Below are 27,865 nucleotides of genomic sequence, written 5' to 3'. Positions count from 1 at the left end.
ATTTTGAGCGATGAAAAAATAATAGAATATAATTTTATTTTTATATTTCAATATTACAATAATCTTCCAATTTAGAACTACAAGTTAAAAAAGAACTAACATAAATAAAATACACTTCAGCTAAATACTTCTAATTTATTTTCCCAAACCATGCAGAGCCGCACTATAAGGACTAAAGAGCCGTAGGTTGCCGACCCATGCCCTAGAAGGTACATAGACGACAAGAGGGACGGTGTAAAATTGCTACTTCTATGCTTTGTACCTTAGAAAGAAAAGAAAAAAACGGAGGGCCACTGCCTCAGATGAACAAAAGAAGAAAAGGCTTTTGAAATTCTACAGTATGCCTTTAAATCACTAGTTCATATTCAGTTCATTCCATGATCTCGCATTATAGTCAACAGCAAGCGAGACACTGACGGGAGAGTGCTAAAAGTTTATTCACAAAGTATACACTCATTCAGGAAAGAATGATTGAATGAAAGATGATGACTCTGGGATGGGGTGGGTACCTCCTGTTTCCAAGATTGGTGGGGGTACTGGGAATGGGGGGCTCGGGTGGGTGCCTCCTGGAACTGCACTCAAAAAAGTCAACTAAGGCAGTTGTTTGATTTATTCAATAGACATTTGTCTATTTAACATGAACATATTGAGTTTAGGTTTTTAAATCATTATCAGTTGTTGGTTTAACATAAAATAACAAAAAGTTTAATGAACTAGATTTGCATTCTTCAGTTCAATTAAATGTAATTATTTTAAATCAACAACTCTAAAACCGATGCCTAGTGCGCATGCTCAAACTTACCAGAAGTGAAGAGGCGGGAACGCGGAGAAAGTTGTGTGTTCAGTGAACTGCCGTTTCTCTCTGCGGAATCTTCCACAATACAGGTAAGTAATAAATAACTGAAAATATCTTAGTCAAACGAAGTTGTTCCGTCCGTTAATTGTTTAACAATGTTTTTAATTCCAAATGTGTAATTTGTCATTAGACAGCGGGAGTGGAGCAAATACAGTGAAAATCGGGTATTAGACGGTGCCAATCGGTACCGTCTAATACCTGATTTCTAATCCGCTCCGGCTATATTTATATTATTATTAGCATTTCCATTTCATTCTTTTTTTTTGTTACCCGTCTTATAGTGTTTTAGCGGTTATTAATGTGTTTAATTCAATATTTAACACGTTTGAAATTCAATTTCAAAGTAAATGAAGTTAGCTAAAGTTGTATGGTTGTCTCATTGAACTTTTACCTAGCTCTGTTAGCATTCACTTTGGTTTTAAATGACGGTTATTGCAAGACATGGTCTTTCTTCGCTTTTTTTATTATTATCATTTGCATTTCTTCTTTCTTTCTCTCTCCTTTTTTTTAAGCATTCGGCCTCTTGCAGTAATGCAAGTTAAACTAGCATGCGCGAGTTGCTAAATATTAGCTGTGTCCAAATTCAGGGACTGCATCCTTTGAATTGACTTAAACGCTAGTGCATGGGGAAAAGAGCATAAACACGAGGTCAGAGGAAAAGGCAATGGCGGATAGTTATGAAAATTGCCTGTCGGACCTTTACCGCAACTACCAGCATCTTTATTGCATAGTGTGAAACACTGCTATTACATTTGGCAACAGATTGGATATTTATCTGTGAATTTTATATTGCAAGAGGTATTTATATGTATTTGTATTTTTTTATACGTTTGCAACAAAGTAAAAAAAAATCCACTGTGGAGTTTTTATAAATTTTTTTGTCTGTTTTCTTTACCATAGTAACACCACAAAGAAAGCTGACCCCTTTTCTGATTGTTTGTGCCTCCTCTTTAATACATGGTAAGTTTTTACCATCATATATTTTTATGATAGTTTTATGATTTAATCAAAGTAAAAAAAAAAGGTGGTCAATAAAACCATCCTTAAAACTGCTTCTCTTTTTTTCTTTCAGTGACTTGTATGTGGCAGTGCAAGCGTTGTTCCATCAGGGAGAGTAGTAGGTAAAAAATATTGAAACACTGTACAGGGCTCGCAAAATTGCTAGCCCGACATCCCGGGGCTAGCGATTTTTCCAGTCGGGCCACCAAAATCTATCTCTGCCCTGCCCGTCGGGCTGTCATAGGAAGGAAAAATATATGTCAATGCTTTTGCATTCTTTCGGAAATGTAGCTGGGTAATTATGTCATTGGCATTGGTGAGCCACTGTCAATATGTGACATATTGAAATCGCGTTTGAATTTGCGCTTGTTTTTTGCTTTCACTTTGCAATCGCGCGAACTGTGTATAGAGAGCGACAGCACTGATTGGTGAGTGATGATAATTTGCGCACCAATTCCTCTGACATAGTCTTATCAATTGTTAGCTTACTATGCAAACATGACAAGTGAAATCTCCCGCAGCTTAAACATGTGAGAGGTTGATCGCAGAGAATCGCTGAGCATTATGTAAGTGCGTGTGTAAAAGCAGCAGGATATATATTTTAGTTCTGCTAAGCCAAATAAGACAGGTCAGAGTGAAGAAGTGACAGCCAAAGAAAAGCTTACCACAAAACGGAAAAATTATGACAAATCAGACTATAAGGCAAAAAGAAAGTGCAGCTTTATGGTTTCATGGACAAAAGAATTTCTGTGGCTGCAATATGACAAGCTATATAACCAGGGGTGCACATAAGTGGTCCGCAGGTGCGCATTCACTGTCAAAATAAAAAACGCGCACAAGATAAGAAGTTGCAACGCGTGTTTGCGTACATAAGATTTTCTGGAGGAGGACGGACATTTGTTTAGAACTCTTAAAGATGTCGAAGAAGCTCCTTTAAGCAATTACTTTGCTGTTCCTCCACCTCCAAAGAAATGTCAGGAGTCCGAACCACAAAAGAAGCACGTATTCTCGGAAAAGTGGTTGCAGGAGGTGAGCTGGCTTCAAACAAATGATGAACGCACAGAGATGTGGTGCAGAATGTGCCGTGAAAATCCCACTCTAGCGGACAAAAACAGTGCCTTTTATATGGACGCAAATGCGCGTTGCAACTTCTTATCTGGTGCGCGTCTTTTATTTTGACAGCGAATGCACACATGCGGACCACGTATGTGCACCCGTGTAAATAACATAATGTTCTGCCGGTTGTGTTGTTGGTTTTCCCTCGATTTCTGAGTCGACAAACGCCTTTGTTACTGGGACCAGTACATTTAAGAAAGGCCCCCATTAGAAATGCATTATTGCTCAGTCTGCAATATCTTTCCCAGAACAAACACCAATTGCAAATAACATACTAAAAATAAACCTGAAAAATCTGTTTAGACCAGCGTACTATGTTGCAAAGAGTGAACTACCACTGGCACAATTTAGCAGTCTTTGCAAACTTCAAAAAGCAAATGGCCTAGATCTTGGTTCCATTTGCCTCTTACCTGTGACTTCAGTGGAAATTTTAAATTCAGGATCTGACACAGACTGATTCATGTTCTACACAGACAGCACTGATGTCTGCATGGTCTTCTAAAAGCAGCTTTAGTCAGCTTAGATGTGAAGTGAGTGAAATATACAGTTGAGTTTTTAATCAATGTATTTGTTCTCTATTGCAGATTGACAAGGAGTTTCTGCGAATCACCAGAAAGCCTCTGCTATCTACTTTCTTTGCCGAGCTTGACCAATACGCGCCACGCTTAATGGAAATCTTTCTGAGCAAAGGAGGGACACCTGGAAAGAAAATAAGAGGTCTCATGCTTGCCATCTCCAAGGTTTGTATTAGGATTGAGTAGATTTTGTCATAGGCAGCAAAAATAACTTTTATTTGGAGATGAAGTTGTCAATTTTGTTTCGGCTTAACAAATGGTACATGCCATGTTCTAACCTAAAGAATAATTATGCAAGTTAACTGATTACCCTAGCTTTAAGAAAAACAGCCTGGTTTTGGCTCATATTATCTCCTCCTCCTCTCCAGCATGACAACATCCATACCAGACGAGCATGCATCTTGAAGTCTTTGTGCATCTACCTAAACGAAGACTATGAGAAGTTAATAAAGGAGTACTTGGTGAGTCATTGTGACAGCATGTTGACTGTAACATTCTCATATGGGGCGATCGTGGCTGAAGAGTTGGGAGTTTGCCTTGTAATCGGAAGGTTGCCGGTTTGAGCCCCGGCTTGGACAGTTTCGGTCGTTGTGTCCTTGGGCAAGACACTTCACCCGTTGCCTACTGGTGGTGGTCAGAGGGCCCGGTGGCGCCAGTGTCCGGCAGCCTCGCCTCTGTCAGTGCGCCCCAGGGCGGCTGTGGCTACAATGTAGCTTGCCATCACCAGTGTGTGAATGTGTGTGTGAATGGGTGGATGACTGGATATGTAAAGCGCTTTGGGGTCCTTAGGGACTAGTAAGGCACTATATAAATGCAGGCCATTTACCATTTTATTTACCATACAAATTGTGACGTTGCCTCAAATGCAAATCGTTAAAATTAAAATTTTGAGATTAGCAACAAGACACCTGGTATTGGGGAAAGGATGTCTTGAATACCAAACAGTATTAAGCGTTGCTATAAAGAATTTATGGAATTTGGTATTGGAAGGAAAGAAATTTATGCATACCGTAGTTAAACTTGATACACAAACATAAAATGCATTTAACATGCATCAAGACAATATTGCTTTTGAATCTGCACTTGGATTAAAACAAGTCTTGTTGTTTTTTCATTGCTATGGTCATCAGTATTTGTAAATAGAAATGTCTATGAGCTGTTTAGTACTAACACTTCTATACCTGTTATTTTAGCAGCTGAGTTAGCCTTTTCTCGAGTCCTGTCCCCCTAAGTTACTCTTGCTATGTCCGACAAACAAATGGTTTCCTCTGCGCACCAATGGGTACCCAAATGTGCGAGCAGACATGCTTCATAATGTTTGGTACATTTACCTGGGAGTGGGGCCATCCACACTGTTTAATCCATTCACGTTGTTTTTGACTTTGTGAATGGAAAGAACGCAACTCCTCCAGACACAATCTCTCGGGGTATCGGTGGGCACACTGCTTCTCCATCTTGCTTGAGGTTAATGTTTGTCAGACACAGTAATGGTTGCTATAATGTGTAATTGGACAATGGCCCTTTTGGGGGAGGGGCTGGTGAGAGGTCAATTATGCCACCTCTTTTGACATGAGAGGTGTATTTTATAATTTATGTATTGGAGTAATAACTAACAACTACTTTAGTGGTGTAATTTTCTGTTTATTACTTTGACTACTTGGATTTTATGAACAGCATAGAAACAGTTGTTTAACCAATCTCTTAAATTTTACTTTGTTGTCGTATATTTGTTCATGTAGGATACGGACAGCGAGGCAAAAAGCTGCATGGAGCAAACTGTGATGGGGGTGTACGTCATCCAGAAGGAGGGTGCTGAACCTGAAGATGACCCAGAGGACGTTGGTGTCCTGATTGAGGGTGTGGAGGCTAACACTGATTTGGGTAACATTGCACAAGCATGGGCTCTGTTGTTTGGACTCATATACTGTTTGAACTTGAGCTACCCACCAGAACTTAAATGCACCTTTGAAGTCCTCCAGAAGATACTTTTAAATCTTGATGGACAAAAGCTCTCTTCAAAGGCACAGTTTCTGAAAAACAAGCTTATGGGGTGAGAGCACTTGAAAATGATTGATAGGTCTTGAATGGTTCATTGGTGCAATGGTGATTTCCAATATATAATGTTAATATTTGAGTTGTTTATATTTTTTTCTATTATTTAAAAAAATATTTTTAAGTTTTTGGATTCTCTCTGTTGGGCAATTCACCTTTTATACAGCACTGCAGATGATTTTTGTTTGTCCTTATATAGATGGCTCAAAATGGATCAGAAGTACTGACAGAAGTACTGTTCTGTTAATTATTTTTCATTTAATTTTGAGTTTGTAGTATAGGTACTAATTCACACATACCATAATGCTGTCATGTGTTGAATGAAGAAAGAAAAAAAGAGGGGGGCACTAAAGCACTCCATTAGAGTGCTTTAGTGCCCCCCTCTTTTTTTTTTTTTTCTTCTCCTTTGTAGAACAAAGTTACCATTTTACATAAACTGCATTGAGGGGTTTTCCCAAAGAAATGTTCATTGTTGTTTTTAGCTGCACTGTTACTATGTTGTGTCAAGGGCCTGTAAGGTTTAAGACCACTGCCACCTGTTAAGTTCACTGTATTATTGTGTCCATTTTGCTTGCTAGCATGTTTTAAAACACAGCAAAACTATATTGGTAGCTGTGGAGGACTGCAACAAAAATTAAAAAATAAATACAGAAATATAAAAATTGGTCAAACTAATAATTATTACAATGAGATACACCAAACAAATATAGATTTTCATTTCAAATAATTAATTGCATTTGAAAAAAAAATGCCATCTGTCATTTAATTTGATGTTAAGCCTTCTGTTTCTATTTTAGTTTTACTTCCTAAATTTTTTTTAATCCCTATATTTTTTTTTTTTTTTTTTTTTTTTAACCTATGGATTTTTTGTTGTTGTTGTATTGCCCCCAAATTATTTCTAATTTTTTTTTTTTTTTTTTTTTTTTTCCCAAATTCACACAATAGTAATTCTATTTTGTCACATGTTTTAACTTGCCAAGTGGGAGATGTATTTTTATCTTTTAGTTTAATTTTTTAAAATACAGTTGAAATATTTAGCAAATTTTGCATCTGTTTTTAGTTGTGGAAGCTTTGGTTCCAACATATTACCTATGTAAATAAGTATTCTAACGTTATACCTTTTGAAGTGGCATAATGCTTGCAGGTGTACAAAAATGGTAAGCTTTTATATTGTCCACTAAATCCAGTTAATAAAGTTAATGTTATCATTATCTGATTGTGACTTTTTTTGTAAAGTAGTGGGTTTCTAAATGTGTAACAAATGTAAACAAATCTAATTGAAATAATTCGATTGAAATGAGTGAAATCATCAACCCCCATATTGGTTTATTAAGCAAGACTTGCAGTAGTTGCCTTGATTAACAAAGTAGTTGTTGAAACAACAAGATTTAATTGTGTTTTCCTAAACTTTTTAACGTGTATAGAATGAATTAAAACAAATTTCACTCTACATACTTAAATAAATCACTTCAAATCAATGTAAGTATACTATGTTGATCCAACGTAATCTGATTACATTAAACCGCCAAATGCTAAATGTGTTGGTTTGACATGATTGAAAATGGTTTATTGTACTTGGTTAAATCGTGTGCAAAATGGGTGCCATGATTAAATTGTGTTCATCCAACAACACATTTTTTTGAGTGTGGTCGTCATGTGCCATCGGGGGTGTGCTGTGGTGCCTGGGTCTTTGCTGGCTGGTGTCCCTTTTGGGTTTCGGGTCTGTTCACTTCCCTGTGCTGTGGCCATTCTCTCTGGGTGCCCCTGACGCATCTATGGGTCTGCTGGGTTTTTTCCCACACTTCATGCTGGTGTTTTGGCTTCTTGGCCTTTGCTATTGATTGCGACCACCTGGGTTTTCTAGGTGCATGTGGATTCTCTCATTGTTTGGATATTTGAACTCTGGTAATTCGGGTGATTTCGATGAGAGATGAGGTGTCCTCACAGGACAGTTTACCTCATTATCTGGTCTTATCTGTGCTTGTGTTTTCATCCTTGATTAAATGTTTGGTTTATGTGACATCATCCTCAAATTTGAAAGTCTTCACAGGCCCTCAGTTTGGTATGAAAAACCCTTCAAGTGATATAAAAAAATACAAAACTGCATCCTGTGTTTTATTCAGAAGATATTTAAGAAGCTTGATCCCTGGGAGAGACTGACTGGGCTCTCGTCCTGGGCTAGGACAACTCTGTCTACATCGATCTGTAACATTAAGTACACACAAAGCACTATTTGTTTGTTATATTGCAGACCTGTGTGAGTTTGCACTAGCTGTAGTAGCCTAGTACAACACGTAGATGCTGCAGTTTTGACATCTTGTTAAATCAAATTCAAGGATGGGAGCTTTATATCATGCGACGGTCCTGCTTCTTAAGGGCCTATCATTTGACTGCAGTAGCGTCTCTCTGGACAATCAACACTCATGTTTTATTAAGTGGTTTCTGGTTTCTGCGGCCACAGTGATATCTGAGATGCTGTGAACCTGAATCCATCGCTGAATGGACAACTTGCCACGTTGTGCATGTATGGAAGAGGACTCCCTTACTACATTGATTTATATTATATTATCTGTATAGCACTTTAGAGCACACCTTTCACTTTATTAAAAGCACCTTATCAAGCACTTTATTTAGCAGTGCACTTTAAGCATGGATTTGCACAGTAAAACATTTGCACACAAGAAGTTTAAATATTTGACTATTTATTAGGAATTTTAAAATCAGTTGGTAGCCTTATTTCAGATCCTGCACAGCTGCTCCTCATCAAGGAATGTGGTGGTTGTCTGTCAGGAGAAAAGAATGGTGATTGAAATTGTGATTAAGGTTTACCAGTAAGGAAAACTAATGCAAGTGTGTGTGAAATCTAGGGATAAAAGTGGTGCAAATAAGTGTAAGATAATGATTACTCACCTTTCTTGCCTGTGTCCTCTTCAAGGTGTTTGGGCAAATGTTTCCCTGGGGGTCCAGACACCATTTAAAGGTTCCGGGAGAGACCATTGGTAAAGAGAGTGTGGTGAATCTTTTTGTGCTTGGGTTTCTGGGTTTTTATAATATTGGGTTTGGTGTAACATTAAAGTGTGAGATATTTATTAATATGTAAATGTGAAACTGTATTTATGTATTTATTTATTCTTATTGATATATTGTATACTGTGGTGGAAGGTTAGGATTTAAACTTACCTGAGAGTGGAATAATGGTTAATTCTGTGACAGCTGAACATATTTAAGGCTGCCAGTTGTCATTAGAGGAGTGGATTTTTGTGCTGTGAAGAAGCTTGACAAATTGTTGTAAGGAGAGCTGTATAGAAAATAAATACTTTGTTCTACTACACTTGCCTTGGTCCATCTCACTGTGTTTCCAGCCGCTAAGGGCCGCCCTGTTACAGTGCACTAAAAGTAAAGTGAGGATGCCATTTTAGATTTCTGGGGATTTAGACTGTCTCAATGTTTTTTATTTTTTGTTGATTTGTTGTTGTTTTTTTATTGTTTTGCAACTTAAAATAAAAGGGAAGCTAGAATTTTTCTTTCTGGTGTTCTGAACTGCAGCACCCTTCTCCAATTCCTAAATTTGTTCAAAGAATGGAAATACAGTCATGGCAAAAAGAACAGACGCCATTTGACAATTTAAAGTTTTTGCATGTCAGGACACAAAAAATGTACTTGCTCCTTACTAGGGCCATATTCCAGGAAAAAGAGTTGACAGTGGGAAATTTACGCCATAGCTACACTCCAACTACAAACCCAGCTGAAAACCCTACGATGTAACCTGATGTGCACCTCCCTAGAAATATAACTACACCTCTCATTAAAATCGCCTGCAAATATTGTGATTTCCAGCTACTTTTTTGCCATGCATTTTTTTTAAGGTATCAGTGACAGAATAACAATCATCTTCTGAGGAATAATAATCATGGCATCATAGCAGTGTTCACAAATGTCAGGAAGTTAAATGCGAAACAGTTACTATCACTATCAACGTTAACTCAATAAGAAAAAAATCTCTTCTATGGTTGTAAGAGAGCCATGAGTGAAGACTGATATTAGAACAAATTATAGGCTAAATGGTTACTCTGAGGGGCATTAAAGAACAGTTTTTATGTAAATCTCAAAAATGAGCACATTAAGCATTCACTGAACAGTTTATGCCAACATAAAGTGTTCCAAAAGTAGTTTTTTTATTTAATAAATGGTGGAAAATAAATTAACCCTCTGCAAATATCTCCTCTGATCAGACTTTGAAATGCCAAAAAAACTGCAGTCCTACATGAAGCTGGTTCCAAAAAGCAAATCACTCCCATGTTAAAATGCCAAACTTCACAATATTAACAAACACTATGATCTCTTTCAAATATGAGACCTTCTGGCTCCAAAAACCAACATGGCAGCAGGAAAAGAAATGAGGCCTTATAACGTAAAGCCCAGAAATCAGAGGATAACTATATAATGGCTTTATCTATCTTTTATATACAGTCTATTAAACTCTGCTCAGGTAATATTGTGCGATTTCCACCACTCTTCTCACTTTATGTCACTGCAGAGCTTTTTTGTAGGAAAATGAGTGAAAATTGCTTTATTTTCTATCTGAAGTAAGTAAAAGGAAAACATGCACACTGCAGTGGTTCAATAGATACTTTGATGTGTGACTATAGGCTACTGCTGAAGTCGCTGACACTCTCCTGACAGATGAGCTTCAGTCTGTGTTTCAGATCAATGATTCACATCATCATTTATGGATGATTACGGTTCTTTGACTCTGAATGCTGACTTGACAACCTTTCACTCTGCTCTCCTCTGATATTTTCTCTCCTCCTTTCCTCTTCTTCTGTTCTTCAATTTCCAACCCTAATTTCTTCCTCTCATTTCATCTTTTGTTTCATAATGATTTCGTCCCCTATTATCTTTTACCTTATTTTGTCTTTACACTCACTACATTTCCCATGTTTTCATTCCTTCATTCTTCCTCTTTCTTTTCTTCCTGATTTTACTCCTTCCTCCCTTTCTTTCTGTTCGTTCCTTATCTCCTTGCCATTCTTTTTTCTTCTTCCTGTGTCTCCTTTTTTCTCCTTGCTGTGTTTTTTTTCTCCTGTTTTCTTGGGTTTCATTCTCTGTTTACTCTTAGTCCCCTCTTTTCCAATCTGACCTTTCCCTCTTATTTTCTTCTTTCCTCACCTTTTTGTTTTCTTCCTATATCTCCTTCCTTCACCTCTTTCTTTCTGTATGAAACATGAAATTTGGAGATTATCTCAACCTAAATTAGACCATATAATACTTGTATTGTATTTTACATAGCAGCACCTTTAAAGTCCAAAAATATCTAAACTAGGGCAGTGTCGGGCTGCCCAGTGGAACTCCTTAGTGATCTGTGATGGTACCGTTTAAATCTTAATTACCCTTTTTCTTGTGTTGGTAGCACACCATGCAGTATCTTGTGTTATTGTATGTCTGCCTTTGACTGTGACCCAGTCCACAAATCTTGTCGCTCCTCTCAGGGTGGTCCCATAGAAGAACGGACTCTTGTGGCTCATCCTGGCTAGGCTTGGTATCAGAGTGACTTGATAGTAGGGGTATGATAGTTGTAGCCCCTTTCCTGAAGGCTACTACTGACACCAGTCTGTGTCCACTGCTTGTGAAGCTCTCCCATGTTACTGAATCAACTTTTACTGACAATGCTCTCAAGCTGCTTCCTGTTGTTTGAGCGCTTTTTCTTGCTATGCTTTTCCCTTCCAGTGAGCCTTCCCTTGGTATGCTTTAATACAGCACTCTGCAGACAGCCTTTCTTGTGGAGAGTGTCAATGTCTCTACATCTGGTCAACTGTTAAGTCAAGCAGTTTTTCCCATGACTGATTCCGTGTACTGAACTAGAACAAGATATATATGGAAATTATATTTTAATTTCAAATGAAAGATACTTACTGATTTTTTGCTACTATGGGCCTGAAGATATGGTCCATTACTTTAAGAGTACAGCGCTCATTTAAGGATCCAGAAGATGGTTTCCAGTATACCTCAATCGGTTAAGCAGGTGACCCATGTGCTGTAAGGCTGCTGCAGATGTCAATAAATGCTCCAAACCAGAAAGCAAGAAAAAAAAAAAAAAACGACAAGACATGTGTGAAGTAATTTCTTTGCCTACTTGAATAATAAATTCTTTATATTTAACTTGCTCTCTATGATATTCCAAAATATATGTGTGTCTCTCTCTCGTCTCAAATTATTTGCTAACTTTAGCTAATAAACATGTATTCTTCTTTATGATGGTCGTACAGAAATAACTGCATATAGTCCGTGATATGTAGCTCCTGACCCACAAGTTGCCACACCCAATTTCATTCACTGATGACGGAGCAATTTTTGTCCTACTATGGAGAAAGGGGACTGTGGATCACCACTCTTCTCCTTTCTAATCTCTCTATGCTGTCTCAGCTGAATACCTGTCATCAGATCTCAGCTAATTTTCCACACCTCTAATCCTCGCAGCACTGCTGTCTTCACACTGTGTCCCCTCCACGCTGGGGAATCCCACAGAATCTGCAGGATATCTACAGGCACCCTTACACCTCAGAGAAGTATGGCTTTAGCTTAGAGGAAGATTGTGCATGTGCTAATGTGCACACCTGTGTTTGTAGAGTTTAGGAGGATGTGTGTAACTGTATCCAGTGATTCTAGCCAGCTCTGCAGGCTTCTCCATAATCCTCTTAATGCAAGACCCCGATGAACAAGGTCTTCCTTTCTATATCACCAACCTCCTCCTCTTCCTCACATAACCCGGTTTCTACATATTGTTGCCAGCAGCGTTTATGAGACCTTTTTAAATTCATGTACATTTACATTAACAATGTGACTTCATGTTTGTTTAAAACATTTAAGGTTGTTTGCTAGTTTGACAGAATTATTTTTTATGCAGTTCACACTGAAAGTAATTAGTAAATTAAATATCCAAACTCTGTTTAGAGGAAGTGTTTTTTTCACCAAATGTTTATTTTGTTTTCTCTTAGCTTTCATTGTTTGAAAAGTAAATCATGTGCTATTTGCATTTCCTTCAACCTTTATTGTGAAATCCTTTGCATCGTTAGATTTGAGTGCTATAAGCTAAATCACCACTGATTACCTTTCTGAGTCATGATGATGGTGCTGATGCGATATCATAGATGAAGATGAGGTGCCGATGAAGTATTGAATTTATATTTCAAATGCTTTTTTTAATAGTTGCAGTTCTTCTCATTGTATTGTGTAGAGACTGTAGAAGCAAACGGAGTAAACTCAAATGCGTCACATCAATGGTTAAGTCAATGTATGGATTTGAGCTTCAGAATCTAAACCCACTTATGACATTTCTAGTCTTTGGATTGGTTTAAACACTATTCTTTATGACCAAATGCCAAGACGTGACCTTTTATTTGAATTAATACTCATGAAAACTGTTAATTATATTTTTATAATTATAATAATAATAAATTATAATTATGTGTCAGAAGGTAATAAATACTAAGAAAATCTGAATCTTCTAGCACCATGCTTAAAGGGGGCCCATTACGCTTTCCCTTACACTTAATATGACAAAAAAGTATTGTAGTAGTAGTTTATTTATTTTATATGTAGCATATTGAATATGTTATATAAGTATTGGGTTCAGTGAGTGTGCCAGGAATTCCTGTTAATAATAAATAAATAAATAAATAAAAAGAACTCAGACTTCCGACTGCACTGAATGCTCCATTTCTGACAGTTTTTTGATACTCTTGGCACTGCATGATTTCAAAGTCAGGACGTCATTGTTGGGGCTTGCAGAGTAAAGGAATCAGATCCAGAAATAACAAAGTATGCCTTTTATTCAGACTGGGAAAGTCCACAAATTAACAAAGAACAAAATGAAGAAACATTATGGAATCACTTGGGATCTAAATATGCAAGAAATAAACTTAAAATATTAACTGAAATTTAATGCAAACCATGAAAACAAAACTAAGTTTAGAATGTTAAGGCAATCTAAACTGGTAGCCAAAACTACATAAATATGAATCCAAAAACTCCCAAGCAACTTTTAAACCAAAACCAGGGACTTTGGCAGTCATAGAAAGAGTATGAATCTGTAACCTTTGGATTTGTGAATTATAGATATGAAATCAGCTTAAAGTGAAAGCATCTGTCTTATGAGAAGTGTAAGACAGATGCATCATGCACAAAAAAAGTCACTCCAGTTTCTTCAAACTCTGTCTCTTTTAAAAGTTAATTTTTCCTAAATGTGTTTCAGTTACACAAGGACATAGAACTAAGTGTCCTGCTTTCAGTTCAGCCTTGCACTTGGCACTTAATTCCTCACATGTTTAATTGATAAAGCTTGATGAAGCACTGGCCATAAAATTCATGCAAGTTTACCACAGCTCCTACAAAGCAAGCAAGAAAAATCAACAATCTCGAGTCTAGATTCAGAAATAAATCCTACTTACAGGTGATCTGCTGCTTTTGTTGTATTTAAGATTGAAATTAACTGCAAGGATGCAAATTAGGTTATGGACTTCCACACGGAAAAGTGGGGGTTCCATATTAGCAGCTAAAACTCAAGAGGCTTAGAATAGAGGAGGAGAGAGCTATTTTAAAAGGTGGGTTTTTTGTTGTTGTTGTTGTTGTTGTTTTTAGGAACCCTGCCTGCACCCCTATCAAGGATGTAAATCTTTTTTTTTTAAATGATGATTTAGTCAGTCAATATTTTAACACAATCTGTAAATCTTGATTTTGGACTGTTAAAGTCACACATTTGAAAAGTGTTTACAGTAAGAAATGTAGAGATAGAGGTGGACATGAGCCAAGGAGTTGGGAAGGATGGCTCACAGTTTACACTCGATGGATCAGGCCCCAGTCATCTCTCTCATTACACAGTCTGACATGAAGACCACATGTGACTTCCTCCATCTGGTGTCTGGATACCCCTCCGTATCCCTTCCTCCCCACTTATAACCCCTTCTCATCTGTTTTCCCTCTGTGACTTTATTGTAGAAAAAGCAGATTTTATATAAGGTCTCATTTCAACATTTCTCAGAGCAGTTATAAATTATTCTGGCGCAGTGTAATTATTGTCTTTGGAAATAGAAGACTTCCTATGGATGGCATTATTAGGATTTCTGTGGAATTCAGGTTACTCAAACAGTTTAATGAAGGGAATCACAGGAAGAATGTAGGTAAAAAGTTTTGCATTATTGTATTAATGCATTAACATGCATCATGTATAATAAAACAGGGTCATGTTTGAACAGTTTAATTCATTTTACAATGTTTATTGCCCATTTTCTAGAATTGTGCTAGCTGTAGCCTCTGTCTTTTAGAATATTACATGGTTTGTGTTGTTTAATAAGTTTATATTAATAAAATTAATAAATGTAAGTCTTGAAACAGAACTTGATTTTGGCCCAAGAATCTCCACCCCAAAACTCCACGCCTTTATTCTCACTCTAGCTTGTATTTGAACACTTGCAACCATGACTTTACCTTCTTCAACTGGTATAATGGCAGAAAATCTGTTAACAAAAGTTATTGTTTTAGTTGACCAAATTCACTAGAATATGGAATCTGTATTTCCCTATATTGTGGTTTGATATGCAAATGCTACTACTAAGCAAGTTTGACACTGTTAGGCTTTCTTTGCGTGAGCTGGTGTGATAAAAATAAAATGCCATAGATACAGTGACAGGTATCATGGTGGTGGTTTTTAACTTTGTTAATTAAGCCTTTCTGCTTCAGGATCTGAGATAATCGCCTACACCAATCTGAGGCATTATCAAAGTAATTGTCAAGGTCCTTGGTCAGTGACCCAGTGTTTTGTGTATTATTATTGTTATTCTATGATTTCTTCGTTGTATATGACTTCTAGTGTTCTGATTTCTGTTTTTGTATTCTAGTTCTTACGCTTTGTTCCGCTGTCCTCGTGTTTAGTATAGGTTTAGTTCTGTGCCCAGTCTGTTTCCTGTTTTACTTTGAAGGACAATGTATTCTGTTTTGCTTCCTCCCAATCTCGTCTTCGTAATTAGTGTCAGCTGTGTCTCCCAGGTGTTTGCCCTTTGCCCTGTTCCTTCTGTATTTAGCGTCTGCATGTGTTCCTGTTCGTTGTTGCATCGACCCTCATACTTGCCTGTGTGTTCTGTTTCAGGCTCAGTTTCTAGCCTTCCCAGTTTAGTTTCTGTTTTGACTTATGTCAGCAATAAAGCTGAGGTCTTTGAGTTTAATTTTCACCTCCACGAGTCTGCATTTAGGTCCTACTTTCCTGCCTGCCACACACAGACCATGACAGTAATGGGTTATTGAGATATGAGAACAAAGACAGGAAGTTAAGGCCCAGGTGACACACACAGAAGAGCATTTACCAAAATAAAATAAAGTAGAAGCAAGGAAGGGCACCTACACACATACAAAACACAGAAACACAAATTAAAAGAAATACAAGAATACAATGAATACAAAAAACGATATCTGTAAGTCAAAATAGAGACTATAACACAACATACATTATAAGAACATTGGTAGTTTACTTGTGGACCTCTTCAAAGACCAATTGTTTAAAAAAAGAAGAAGAAAAATTGTCAGATTTGGGCTGTAATGGAAATGTTAACAGCCAGCTTTCACTTTGAATGTACTTCTAATCTTACCTTAACCTTGGGGTTTTTTTTTTCATTCTACTTTGTACTAATATGCCACTATAGGGCAGGCATAATTATAATTTTTTTCTTTCAATCTCCTTACAATCAGGCTTTTGGCATACATATAAACAGGGGTGCATATAAGTGGTCCGCAGGTGCACATTTGCTGTCAAAATAAAAGACGCGCACCAGGTAAGAAGTTGCAACGCATGTTTGCGTACATAAGATTTTCTGGAGGAGGACAGACATTTGTTTAGAACTCTTAAAGATGTCGAAGAAGCTCCTTTAAGCAATTACTTTGGTGTTTCTCCACCTCCAAAGAAATGTCAGAAGGAGTCCAAACCACAAAAGAAGCACGTATTCTCAGAAAAGTGGTTGCAGGAGGTGAGCTGGCTTCAAACAAATGATGAACGCACAGAGATGTGGTGCAGAATATGCCGTGAACATCCCACTCTAGTGGACAAAAACAGTGCCTTTTATATGTACGCAAATGTGCGTTGCAACTTCTTTTCTGGTGCGCGTCTTTTATTTTGACAGCAAATGCGCACCCCTGCATATAAATCACACTATATAGCAGTAAGAGGGAAGATTACAGCTGTTCTATGTGTGTGTGTCTTTTGTGTTGAATCTTGATTGAAATGTGCTTGCTGTGATGGAAAGAATAACATAAATCACTCAAGGAAAAGTCATTGCATTGACTTTCATTGTGAGCAATTGTAGGTTTCACATCTGCCTTCAACTTTAAGCAGGACTTTGCTGATGAAGGTAGAGCTCAATGTATAATATGCATGGTTTTTATATTCCAAAGCAAAAATATGCCAATGAGATTTAGATTTAGATTTGTGCAAAGTTTGGAATAAAGTCTTACAGAGGAACTCATGTGCTCATTTTCTACTCTGCTCGTTTGTTTTTATTATTGGACTCTAAAGTAGTGTTCCATGTTTACAAAATTACCATTATTAATCTTATACTGGGCTTTAGTGCAACCCCAAGTTCACTCGTTGTGTAAAACAAGCCATTTCAGTTCCCTTGCACCTCCTTTTTAGCCAACGTTCTTTTGACTGGCTGCTCCTCATAAATAAAAACATGAACAGCAAGTGGGCAGGGATTCTGTATGATCCAGGCTCTTTGGCTGTGATTCCAACCAGAGAGCCTGGATTTTCACTCTTATATCATGCAGAATAGAAAAAAAACTGTTCAAAACATGGCTCAAAAGAATTAGTTATAGATACACTGATCTCATTATTTGCAATATGTGGCCATATCCACAGTTTGAGTATCCAGCACTGTAGCAGAGTGTATCACAGAAAATGAAGAACAAAGCAAAGTAGGTACATTTTAAATTGCAAATAACCAGTGTGCACAGTTGTCAGTTAAATGCAGGAGGGTGACAAGTACCATATTTTGGAGTACAGGAAATAACTAGCATAAAATGTAAATTTTCATTCTCCTCTCTTGTGCCCCAAGTTTCTTCCTTAACTATTCTCTCTCCCAACTTTTGTCTGTTCTGGCTCCATAAACTGGGTTGTTGACAGCAAAGACACATCATGACAGAAGAAGTTGGGAAGGCGACTGGGACTTAAGTTTTCCCAATTCTTTTTCCCTGGACAGAGAGACTGATTTCTGCATATGTTATACTAAAGTTTGAAGAGACACAGCAGCAGATATTATTAGATTTGTTGAATTTCCCACTGTAGCTTTTTAATTATTCACCACTCTGCTCATATCCTTTTTACAGTTCAAGAAACCATGTGGGCATTTATATTCACCACCGTACAGATGCTGCATATTTATAACTCCTAATGTCGTTTTGGGAATTTACTCTGTTCATCATGCTCCCTACATGTGCAGTAATTGCTGGCACAGAATTGATATTGATGAATCCTACAAATCCAAACAGCGCTGGATAAACCATTCTACAGAGCTGTGGAGACTTGAGACTTGGAGACCAAAAAAATCACAAAACTGAGGACTTAAACTTCACTTGTCTGACTTCCTTGAGCCTGGACTTTAAAATTTCCCTATGTCCATGGAAGTTTTTTCTGGGTTTTATGACCTTGATCCTCAACAATAACTGTATGCTTTCTGAATATGTAATTTTTATTCTTCTTAAAAAAAAGTTGCCTCCAGTCTTTGTGGTTTGGTGACAAAGGAAATAATCATTTTAACTAACACACCTAAATATTGATTTTATTGGAACTGGAATTATCGAAGAGTTGTCTGACCACTTCAACATTACAGCTTTTTGCCGTGGTGACCATTTTTGTATACAAAGTCCATTCCTCTTGAAATGGACATTTGGAGTTTAAATGATGGGGCTAGGTATAGTGCTGTTTTAAATGAAACAAGTTAGAAACATAAAATTAAGATCATTCTTGGAAAATCAATCATTAGGATGGACTTGCCAGCCAGAGGCCAGAAACTGAAATGAGCTAGCTTTATTTTAATAAGAGCATTACCTGATACAGCTTGTAGTTGGCATGCTACAAGACTTCATAGATTAGATGTGTTACCTGGGCGCTTTGCATAGACTTTGTTTGTCCTATTGAAATGTTTTTGTCCATGCCACTTGCTAAAACATATGGTTAGGATTAGTGTTGTGACTAAAGTTGAGAACATGACCGATCACAAGAACGTTCAAATCTTGTATGCTAAAAGAGATTAAACTTGGAGTTTACCTGCATCTTAATGGTTTCCTTGTTAGTTCAATAGTTTGTGTTTTTTCCTCTTCTCATCTCCTATCACAGGCATCATACACCAGATGAAAGGAGAGTATGACACTGCGCTAAAGTTTCACAAAGCCCACCTGTCCTTCGTCCAAGAACTTTGTGATTACGCTGCCCAGGGGAGAGCCTATGGTAACATGGGCAATGCCTACCATGCGCTTGGCATGTACGACCAAGCAGTCCAGTACCACAGACAAGAGCTGCAGATCTCTCTGGAGGTCAATTTTATGACCCTTTTCAAAAAACATGCGGACGATCGTGTGGAAAGCAGGATCACGATGTGTCTTTGTGTTATCAGGTGAACGATCGTCCATCTCAGGCATCCACGCACGGTAACCTTGCTGTGGCCTACCAAGCGCTGGGTGCTCACGACCGAGCTCTCCAGCACTACCTGCACCACCTGACCATTGCACGAGAGATGCGAGACACTCAAAGTGAAGCAAGAGCCTTAGGTAAACCTGTCAAGAGATAAATGCACTTGAGTTGAGTTGAATGAAACATTAAAAATATTGCTCACCATTATTTTCTTTTGCAGCAAACTTGGGTAACTTTCACAGCTGGAGAGGTGAATATGCTCAGGCCTTGCCCTACTACCAACAGTACCTGGTTTTGGTGCCAGGTTTGCAGGACCTGGAAGCAGAAGGCAAAGTTTGCCATAACCTGAGTTATGCTCACTACTGTCTTGGACAGTACAGAGATGCTGTCAGGTCAGAGACTAAATAAATCTTACAAAACTGAACTTCATATAATGAAAATGACCCCGTTGGCCCATTGGCCATATGTTGTGTTTTCCATACATACATTCATCCATTCATCCACTACTCCTCCACATCGAAAGGAGCCAGCTGAGGAGGTTTGGGCATCTGACTTGAATGCCTTCAGGATGCTTCCTGGCCAAGGTTTTCAGGCATGTCTTACCAGGAGAAGGCCCTGGGGTTGTCCCATGACATGCTGGAGAGATTACATCTCTTGACTAGCCTGGAAAGCTCCCATGTTCCCCAGATGAGCTGGAGGAGGTAGCTGGGGAGAGAGAGGTCTGGGCTTCTCTTCTTAGGCTACAACCCCCGCAACCAGGCCCAGCAGCAGAAAGTGGATGGACGGATGGATGGATGGATGTTAATGAGACTTTAATTTCTCAATTTAAGGATTTATGCTTTTATATTACATTGAAACAAGATGCATGATAAAAAACAAAAGTTTAAATTTTTCCAGGTATTATGAACAGGATTTGGCCCTGGCTAAGGATCTCCAGGACAAATTAGCACAGGCAAAAGCCTTCTGCAACCTTGGTCTGGCCCACAAAGCACTGGGGGAGTACAACAAAGCAGAGGAATGTCAGAGATATTTGCTTTCTTTAGCACAAGCCCTGGACAACACACAGGTCACCTGTTAATTATGTTTTCATTTCATAAACCTTGAAATTCTGTCTTTTGCACAAAAAGAGGTTGTTAATCAGTGTCTGTGTGATTATATTTGTCAGCAGGCAGTTTTCAGGGCCTTTGGGAATCTCGGTGATGTGTACGTGTGCCGGGGTGATTTTCCAGGAGCTGTGAAGTTCTACCAGCAGCAATTAACCTTGGCTCAGAAGGTCAACGATCAGAAGATGGAGGCTGACGCCTATTCAGCACTTGGTTCAGTTCACAGGTGATAAACTGGTTAACCAGTGTGTCAACCACACACAAACAGTGTGTGTAAAAAATGAACAAATGAATGTGTTGTATTGTTTTAAAAAGTTTAGTAATATAGCCATTCCTGTTTATTGGAGGCAGTCGAAAGTTTGTAGAGCTAAAATATTAACTTACCAGATCAAGCTACAGAGATTGTGCTTCACAAAAGCAGAAATTTAGCTGCTAATTGATGCTTACATAAAAACAAAAATCTGCACAATATTATTACTATGTACTTTTCAAGTGATGTTAAATATTGTTCTGTTATGATCATTTTATCTGCTAAACTATAATCAAATATGAATAATTAATATATTGGGGAAAGCTCAGCTGAGTTTATAGAGGCAAAAGGGACATCGGTTAGAGAATGTATTTATTTACCTTTATAAAGCCACTTGCTTGTAGACCATTTTCTTTGTAATGTCTGCTATTTACTTTGGAGTTACAAAGAAAAAGCCTGTTTCCAAAAACATGTGAGTTTAAAAAGTCTCAGCCAACTGACAAGAGATTCTGTGCCAATTCTCAGCAGTTAATAGACGTGTTCTGTGCTTTCTACAAATTCCTATGAATAGTAGTTAATTTAAACTTACAGTTCAAGGTGCAGCTTACTAATTAAAACCTCAGTTTTCCCAGAGTTGGTCCATTTAAGCTTGGTACTCCAAGAAATCTTTTATCCACAATAGTTTCCTCTGTCCTTCCCAAAAACAGTACCTTTTTGCATACTGGGCACAGCTGGAAAACTAATTATTAATTTAAACTGTATCTTTCAATAAAGCATATCTTTTAGTATTAACTTATTATTAAGTTATTAACAAAGACAAGTAACATATAAGCATCCATCCTTTGCAACAGACTGGCTCTAAAAATAATAAACCACATGAAATATCATACTATACAAAGGACACCAGGTTTTGGCTATAACTAATGTGTGACTTTCATACGCTTGTTTCATGATGGTCGTAACTGAAGTATGACTTGCTCTAGTTCCCTTGACTCATCTTAATTCAGTGTTCTTGCACTTTTTCCCACCTAGGCTTCTCCGCCAGCTGGATACGGCCTTGTCGTTCCACAGCCAGGAGTTGACCATCCGAAAGGATCTAGGTGATCAGCAGGGGGAGTGCCGTGCTCTTGGCCACCTAGCAGCTGTTCGTATGGCCTTGGGAGACTATGCTACAACTTTCCAGTGTTATGAGACCCAGCTGGGCCTGGCACAGGGGCTCAGGGATGCCCGTTTGGAGGCACAGGTCCATGGAAACATGGGCATCACCAAGATAAACATGGGATTGTTTGAGGAAGCTATTGGTTATTTTGAGCAGCAGTTGGCCATGCTGCAGCAGCTAAGTGGAACTGAGAGCATGCTAGACAGAGGCAGGGCCTATGGGAACCTGGCAGACTGCTATGATGTTTTGGGAGATTATGAGGAGGCTATACAGTATTATGAGAGGTATCTAGCAGTGGGTCAGAGTCTCAATCATGTCCAGGACCAAGAGAAAGCCTACAGAGGACTTGGCAATGCGCACAGGTAGGTGAAACTAAAATCAAAGTGAGAACAGTTTTAGTTCAAAGTTAAACCACAAGGTTACTCCAACAACAGGTTATGGCTCAGACGATACCCTTCTATACATGCATTTGATAAATTTAATACAGGGCACACTATTAGGGTACTGTGCATCTGCAAGCCACTTTGCAAACCACCTCCAAACCAGCTCTTCTTTTCTTGCTGTATCTTCCTGTTACTGGTGCTTGCACTGTTCCAGTCAGAAATAGAAAAGCATTATATGTGATTTAAATAAAAATTCTGTTTCTAGAAACGTACAAGGAGATTGCACTTGCTGTCCTGATACACAGTGTTGTATGAGGGGGCTCATGAGGAGGTGGAGAGTCTAAGTCTGCCATGACCCATAAATCCTAATTGGCCAAATTAATTTGAAATGAGCAAGGCTGAAATAATCTATAGTGCGTTTAATTTAAATATCACTATCAATTCATTTCAGAACTTAATTTTATAATTTCCTGTCTTGTTTTTTTTTTTTTTGCATTCAAATTTTAAAATGATTCTCCATAGACCAACTGCTTCTCTTCCTTCTTTCCTTCTCAGCTAACTCTAGTAAGAGGACAAATACAATTAGGAAATTTTTCAGGGTTTTGAAGTCTCCCTGGATTTCCCACTAAATGTAGAAATAAATTCAAACCTACAGTGCTGCAGACTTCTGTTTACATCAGCGTAAAAATGTATGTTGTGTTTATTTATGTTCTATCCTATTAGTTAGGATACACCTTTCTAATACAGAATAGCGTTCATGCAAGAGTTTTAAATGAGCATTTCTTGCCACAAGCATTTTATACACATTTTAATTAGAGTCATAATAAGAATAAATACAGTCAGAACTCTGCAGCGTATTAAAAGCAAAAAGCCTTTTTCATACACATATCCCATGGTGGGCAACTCTCATATGATACAACATAAGTAATGCTCACTGACAGAAGAACAAGGCTTACGTTGGGTTTACTTTATCCAGCTGTTGCTCCTGCTGTCTGGAGTGTGAATGAAATGGTAATGTAGAGTACAGATTTAGAACAAACCTTCGTAGACTTTCATTCTCTAGTTTTTCTCTGAGTAGATATAAAGAGAAAAATGTTCTGTTAATATGGACCAACTTCTTTTCTTTAAATGTTGCAGAAACAACAAAAACAGGAGGCATGCTTTCAAGAACAAGCAAAGCGCAGAAAAAAATGCATTATCATACCAGTTTTTGTCCCTCCCCTTTTTGTTCTCCTCCCTCTCCTACTTCAGGTCCATGGGTAGTCTCCAGCAAGCACTGGTGTGTTTTGAGAAGAGGTTGGTAGTAGCTCATCAGCTAGGTGGTGAAGGAGAAGGTAAGGCTCAGGCTTATGGGGAGCTGGGCACCTTACATAGCCAGCTGGGCAACTATGAGCAGGCCCTCTCTTGTCTGGAGCACCAGCTTAACATTGCACGCATAGCAGGGGTAAGTTTTCACCAGCAAAATGTTCTTGTTTTTGTTTCATATTTTGTTTTTCCCTGCTGAATATGATAATTAATATGGGGGGGGGGGTATATTAAAAACACATTTACATAGAATGAGGTAAACTCTGTTTGAACTATCAGGATAAATCCTTGGAGGCAGAGGCAAGCAATGCACTTGGAGGTGTCTATCAGTTGATGGCAGACAACGAGACAGCTCTACAGGTCTGTATCACATTCATCATTGTATGTGCAGATGATAGCCCCCCTTGTTATGAAATGTCTTTAATTATACTGATTAACAGGGAAAACAGAATTTATTAGTTGTCAAGCCTCTCCTCTAAGCAACCTAATTTTTCTTGCTGTAGTGGCACCAAAGGGCTTTGGATATAGCAGAACAGACTGGATGTGTCAGGGGCCAGGGTCGAGCCTATGGCAACTTGGGACTGACCTACGAAGCTCTAGGGAAGTACGAACGGGCAGTAGTCTTCCAGGAGCAACACCTGAGTGTTGCAGCACAGACCAATGACCTGATAGCAAAGACTATGGCCTATGGAAGCCTGGGAAGGACACATCATGCACTGCAAAACTACGCACAGGCTGTAATGTACCTACAGGAGGGTAAGACATTAGCTACAACAATTAATAGTGAGCATGATGATATTGCAGTTGCTGTGTTTATGTATGAAAGTTTAAAAAGAACAAACCCCTGGGATCCAAAGATACTGGGTATAGAGGCATGGCAGCTTTGATTCACAGCTGTCCCAAGCAATCAGTGTCATTATATCTCCATTATACCATTTTTCTTGCTTCCAGAAGTATTATTTATAACAGTATAACTTCAGACAAGTATTGCTTGTTTGATGTTCAAATAGTTTAACATTTTAACTTTTATTGGATGTTGCACTGCCTCTATTAAGAGATATAAAATAATATTAACGAAAATGAATTAAAATAGAGAGCAGAGATAACTCTGTATGTAAATAACTCTAAGGGCCTAGTCCTCACAGTCAGTCAGAAACGCCTATGCTTCCCACTTTTTTTTCCACTCACTTTCATGCTCATGCTTTTACTCTTGTATATGTTTAGAGGCCACTAGAAATAGGTTTAAATGTGCAAATGATAGTTGATTTCAACATAACCTAAAATAAGTCTTCAGTAACCCTAAGTTGCTCTTTTCTATAAGATTAAATAAGCACAACTGCTTAAAATTAAGGGGGAAATATCACAGCACTGCATGTAAATAACAGACCGTGTAAGACCTCTTGGACAGTGTGAAGTAAGCCATTGGTTTCTATATTTGATTTTTGAAGCATAAAGTGAACACCATAAGCAGGTGGAGCAGGCCCCACCAGCGTCCCTTGACCGCATGGGGGAGGGAGGCGTCCCCCATGCCGTTCCAGAGGTCAACGCGTGGGAAGGACCCGGTCAACCCGAGCTGGAAATTTCAACTTTATTCTCAAAATGATCAATAATTTTTTCGTTTTCTTAATGTGGCCCTAATACTCCTTCGTACATTTGAGATCATAAAAATGGTGGTCGTGATTTTCAGAAATAACTCTCTAGTGTTCCCACAATGGCTGATGGTGTGATTTTCATTGGTTGGTTATATATACACAGCAAATTCAAAAGTGTTAAATGTTTTGGTGTTAGTAGTCTTAGAGTTAATTTTACTCTAAGTAGAGTCACATTCTTTTAATGTAACTCTGAGGTGTAAAATGATAGTAGTTAAAATCGAGTGTTAAAAATGAGTGTTTCTATTTCAAATCTGGAGGTGTTACAATGGAAACATTAACTCTTGACCTCTTAACTCTGAACTCCTACAGGGGCTATGACACCAATAGAGTAAATTCACAGACTCCGCCCCCAGCACGGCTCCAATCGAAGCTGAAGTGAAGCCGTTTCAGAACATTTTGCTCTACATATTTGAGTTGTTTGCCATGCTTGGTAAGTCATGTTTTCAAAGATTGTTTCAATTATTGTTATTAGCTTTTACTTCTGTGGCTCTTTGGAGTTGAGACAAAGCTGTGTGAAAGGCATTAGCCATGTTGCTCGGTGATAGCATAATATTCTGTTTTAGCTAGCTGAAAGGTATTGTTTGCGGGCAAATACCACAGCCTTGAAAAAAAGCTTGCATGTGAATTTTCAGTCAAATTTCTTGGTCAAATACACTTAAAACAATGTCTAGAATGTGAAATGTTGATATAATGGTGCTAATTGAAGCCTGAAAACGATCTCCCATAAAAACGAGCAAACAGCAGTAGCAGATGTCCCGAGTCCCGACTGAGTTCTACGTTAGCATTTAGATCCCTCCAGAGTTTTGTGCACACGGTTTAGGTAAAAATGAAAAAGGTTGAGGTTTTACATTTAGTTCAGTATTACCTGTTGTCTGTGTCCTTGTCTTTTGGGAAAATACTTTACACAAGTAATCGCTCAAAAAGGATTCCTTTTTTTTTTTTACTGTGCTGCAATTGATTTGTACCATTAATTAGTGTCAACTAATTTTTATTCAATCTCCACATAGGATATGCTTGTGAAGATGGAATATGGGGGAGAGCAGAAGTGCGTTGAAGTTCCACAAAGTGATGACTGAAGGACATGCATATTGTATTTTGTATTTATTGAAATAAGTGATGAGAATGCTGTTATTTGCATTTACCAGCTCACCTATGTCAGACCTTTTGATAAACGAAATTCTAATGAAAGTGAGAACATGTACACTGTTACATCTTTCAGAAAATGTTTTGAAATTGTGGTGCACAGTTCAGAATAAATGTTTTTCAAAAACCATTGCGTCTTTTTAGTAAATGTTTATTTCCAAAAGAAATTTCTAGAAGTTCAGAACAGTAAAATTCCCGCTTTTTAGAATTAATTAGAAGATAACTCTTACGTAGTTAAACTAAAATACTCTTTGAGAGTTAATATATAAACTCTTAACACCAAGTGTTAAATTATCAACTCCAGAGAGATTTGGTGTTTAACACTAAATCAGAGTTAACATACCAACTCTCCAAAAAGAGTTAAATTAACACTCTCTGGTGTGGACCCATATAGACACTTTAAAAGTGTTGAAATCAAATCTGACAGTGTTAATTTGGACATTCTGGATTTGCTGTGTAGAAGTAACATTGATAAGTGTGGTATTTGTCCAAAACTACTTTTTAACTGATAGTCTAGTGTGACGGGGAGAAACGTGATGCACTGAGGACACTTAGAGAGTTGTCACTACTAAACGTCATAGGACTTATAAAGAAAATAGGTCCTGGGAGCATGAAAATTGCTGCCTATGGACACAGCCCCCAATGCTCAGTCCAATTAAGTTACCCACTTTTCTGATGGATGACAAATCTTAATTGATTGCTCTGTTGCTTTGCTAGATTCAACAACACACTGACAGGGTAGTGATAAAGTTAGTTACAATCATAGGGTTTAACATATTCCATTAATACTAACAGTAGTCTTTACAGAGTTGTAAAACTTTAATTTAAAGGAAATTTGTGGGGTCTGTGTACCCATCTTTTGTGGTCTTGGGTGTATATTTTAAGGAGACAAAATTATTGGGATCATTATTATTATCAGACCAATTGACACTGATTTTCAGTCCAGTTCTTGTCTAATTTGAGATAGTTTTTTCCATATTTCCCGTCCTTAAGAATTGCCTCTTGATAGTTAGCATCCTACCAAAAATAGACTTCCTATATCCCAGACTTGGGAAATTCCCTTGGTGTGTTAAGCAAAGGGGAAGAATAGATGAAAAAAGTGGAACAGAAAAATCAATGAGAATTTTTTTTTTTTTTAAAGCCAAGATACTATACAAGAGTGATTTGTGCCATGTACAACTGGTTGCCATATACAGTAAAATACACTAGAAGAGATGTCACAGAGATTTTTTTTATTTTATCTATTAAACTGCAGTTAGAGTGATAATATACACATATATATTTTAGCAGGTATTTATCTTGTGTGAGCATTGTACAGTCAGCTGCCAGAATGAAGGACCTACGAAAGCAATAGTTCATCAAGGTCCAGTTTTCTCAAAGGTTTTTAACACACACTGGACACCATGCTAAAACATGCCAGGTTTTTGGCTATTAGCTCTTTGGGAATCACCTTGTTGATGCAAAATTAATATTTTATGTCTGTCAAACTGTGCTATATTTTATTTTTCATATATTCATCTAATGAAACTGGAACTAACTGTGTGTTTTTTGCAGCAACAGCTTTTTTTTCTCATATATGTAGACACAACACTGGTTAATCTCT

General features: G+C 37.9%; 2 protein-coding genes across 10 annotated transcripts in view; both read left to right on the top strand.

Annotated features, from left to right (window-relative positions):
* The window catches only part of ttc28 (tetratricopeptide repeat domain 28), a 151,845-nt gene that overhangs the window by 96,306 nt on the left and 27,674 nt on the right, over window positions 1-27,865 (top strand). For 3 of the 6 annotated variants that reach the window (XM_085167549.1, XM_085167545.1, XM_085167547.1), the window contains exons 9-17: window positions 18,974-19,170; window positions 19,251-19,404; window positions 19,488-19,659; window positions 20,165-20,333; window positions 20,433-20,596; window positions 21,653-22,141; window positions 23,414-23,606; window positions 23,747-23,827; window positions 23,971-24,223. In XM_085167549.1, the coding sequence (XP_085023675.1) occupies window positions 18,974-19,170; window positions 19,251-19,404; window positions 19,488-19,659; window positions 20,165-20,333; window positions 20,433-20,596; window positions 21,653-22,141; window positions 23,414-23,606; window positions 23,747-23,827; window positions 23,971-24,223 (1,872 nt within the window). The remainder of the gene's footprint in view (window positions 1-18,973; window positions 19,171-19,250; window positions 19,405-19,487; window positions 19,660-20,164; window positions 20,334-20,432; window positions 20,597-21,652; window positions 22,142-23,413; window positions 23,607-23,746; window positions 23,828-23,970; window positions 24,224-27,865) is intronic. The other 3 variants (XM_085167550.1, XM_085167546.1, XM_085167548.1) reach the window with 1 other exon arrangement.
* LOC146513877 (uncharacterized) lies at window positions 820-5,937 on the top strand. 4 transcript variants are annotated; one of them, XM_085167681.1, is made up of 6 exons: window positions 820-885; window positions 1,757-1,816; window positions 1,929-1,977; window positions 3,556-3,711; window positions 3,915-4,007; window positions 5,286-5,935. In XM_085167681.1, exons 4-6 carry the CDS (start codon window positions 3,640-3,642, stop codon window positions 5,598-5,600), a joined length of 480 nt encoding a protein of 159 aa, XP_085023807.1. In that variant the 5' UTR covers window positions 820-885; window positions 1,757-1,816; window positions 1,929-1,977; window positions 3,556-3,639; the 3' UTR covers window positions 5,601-5,935. The 4 variants fall into 4 exon arrangements, with proteins under 4 accessions (XP_085023807.1, XP_085023808.1, XP_085023806.1 ...); XM_085167680.1 differs by having other exon boundaries at window positions 830-1,816; XM_085167679.1 differs by lacking the exon at window positions 1,929-1,977 and having other exon boundaries at window positions 830-1,816.

This window comes from Neolamprologus multifasciatus, chromosome 7 (genome assembly GCF_963576455.1).
Source record: "Neolamprologus multifasciatus chromosome 7, fNeoMul1.2, whole genome shotgun sequence".
NCBI classification, from domain to species: domain Eukaryota; kingdom Metazoa; phylum Chordata; class Actinopteri; order Cichliformes; family Cichlidae; genus Neolamprologus; species Neolamprologus multifasciatus.
Note: the sequence above shows the minus strand (reverse complement) of the source record. Positions and strands in the feature narration are given on the sequence as shown.

What these genes read in the sequence shown, in the direction of transcription:
- LOC146513877 (XM_085167679.1), top strand. An exon ending in TCATGCTTGCCATCTCCAAG is followed by an intron (nt 3,712 to 3,914) that starts GTTTGTATTAGG and finishes CCTCCTCTCCAG; the next exon opens with CATGACAACATCCATACCAG. An exon ending in AGTTAATAAAGGAGTACTTG is followed by an intron (nt 4,008 to 5,285) that starts GTGAGTCATTGT and finishes TTGTTCATGTAG; the next exon opens with GATACGGACAGCGAGGCAAA.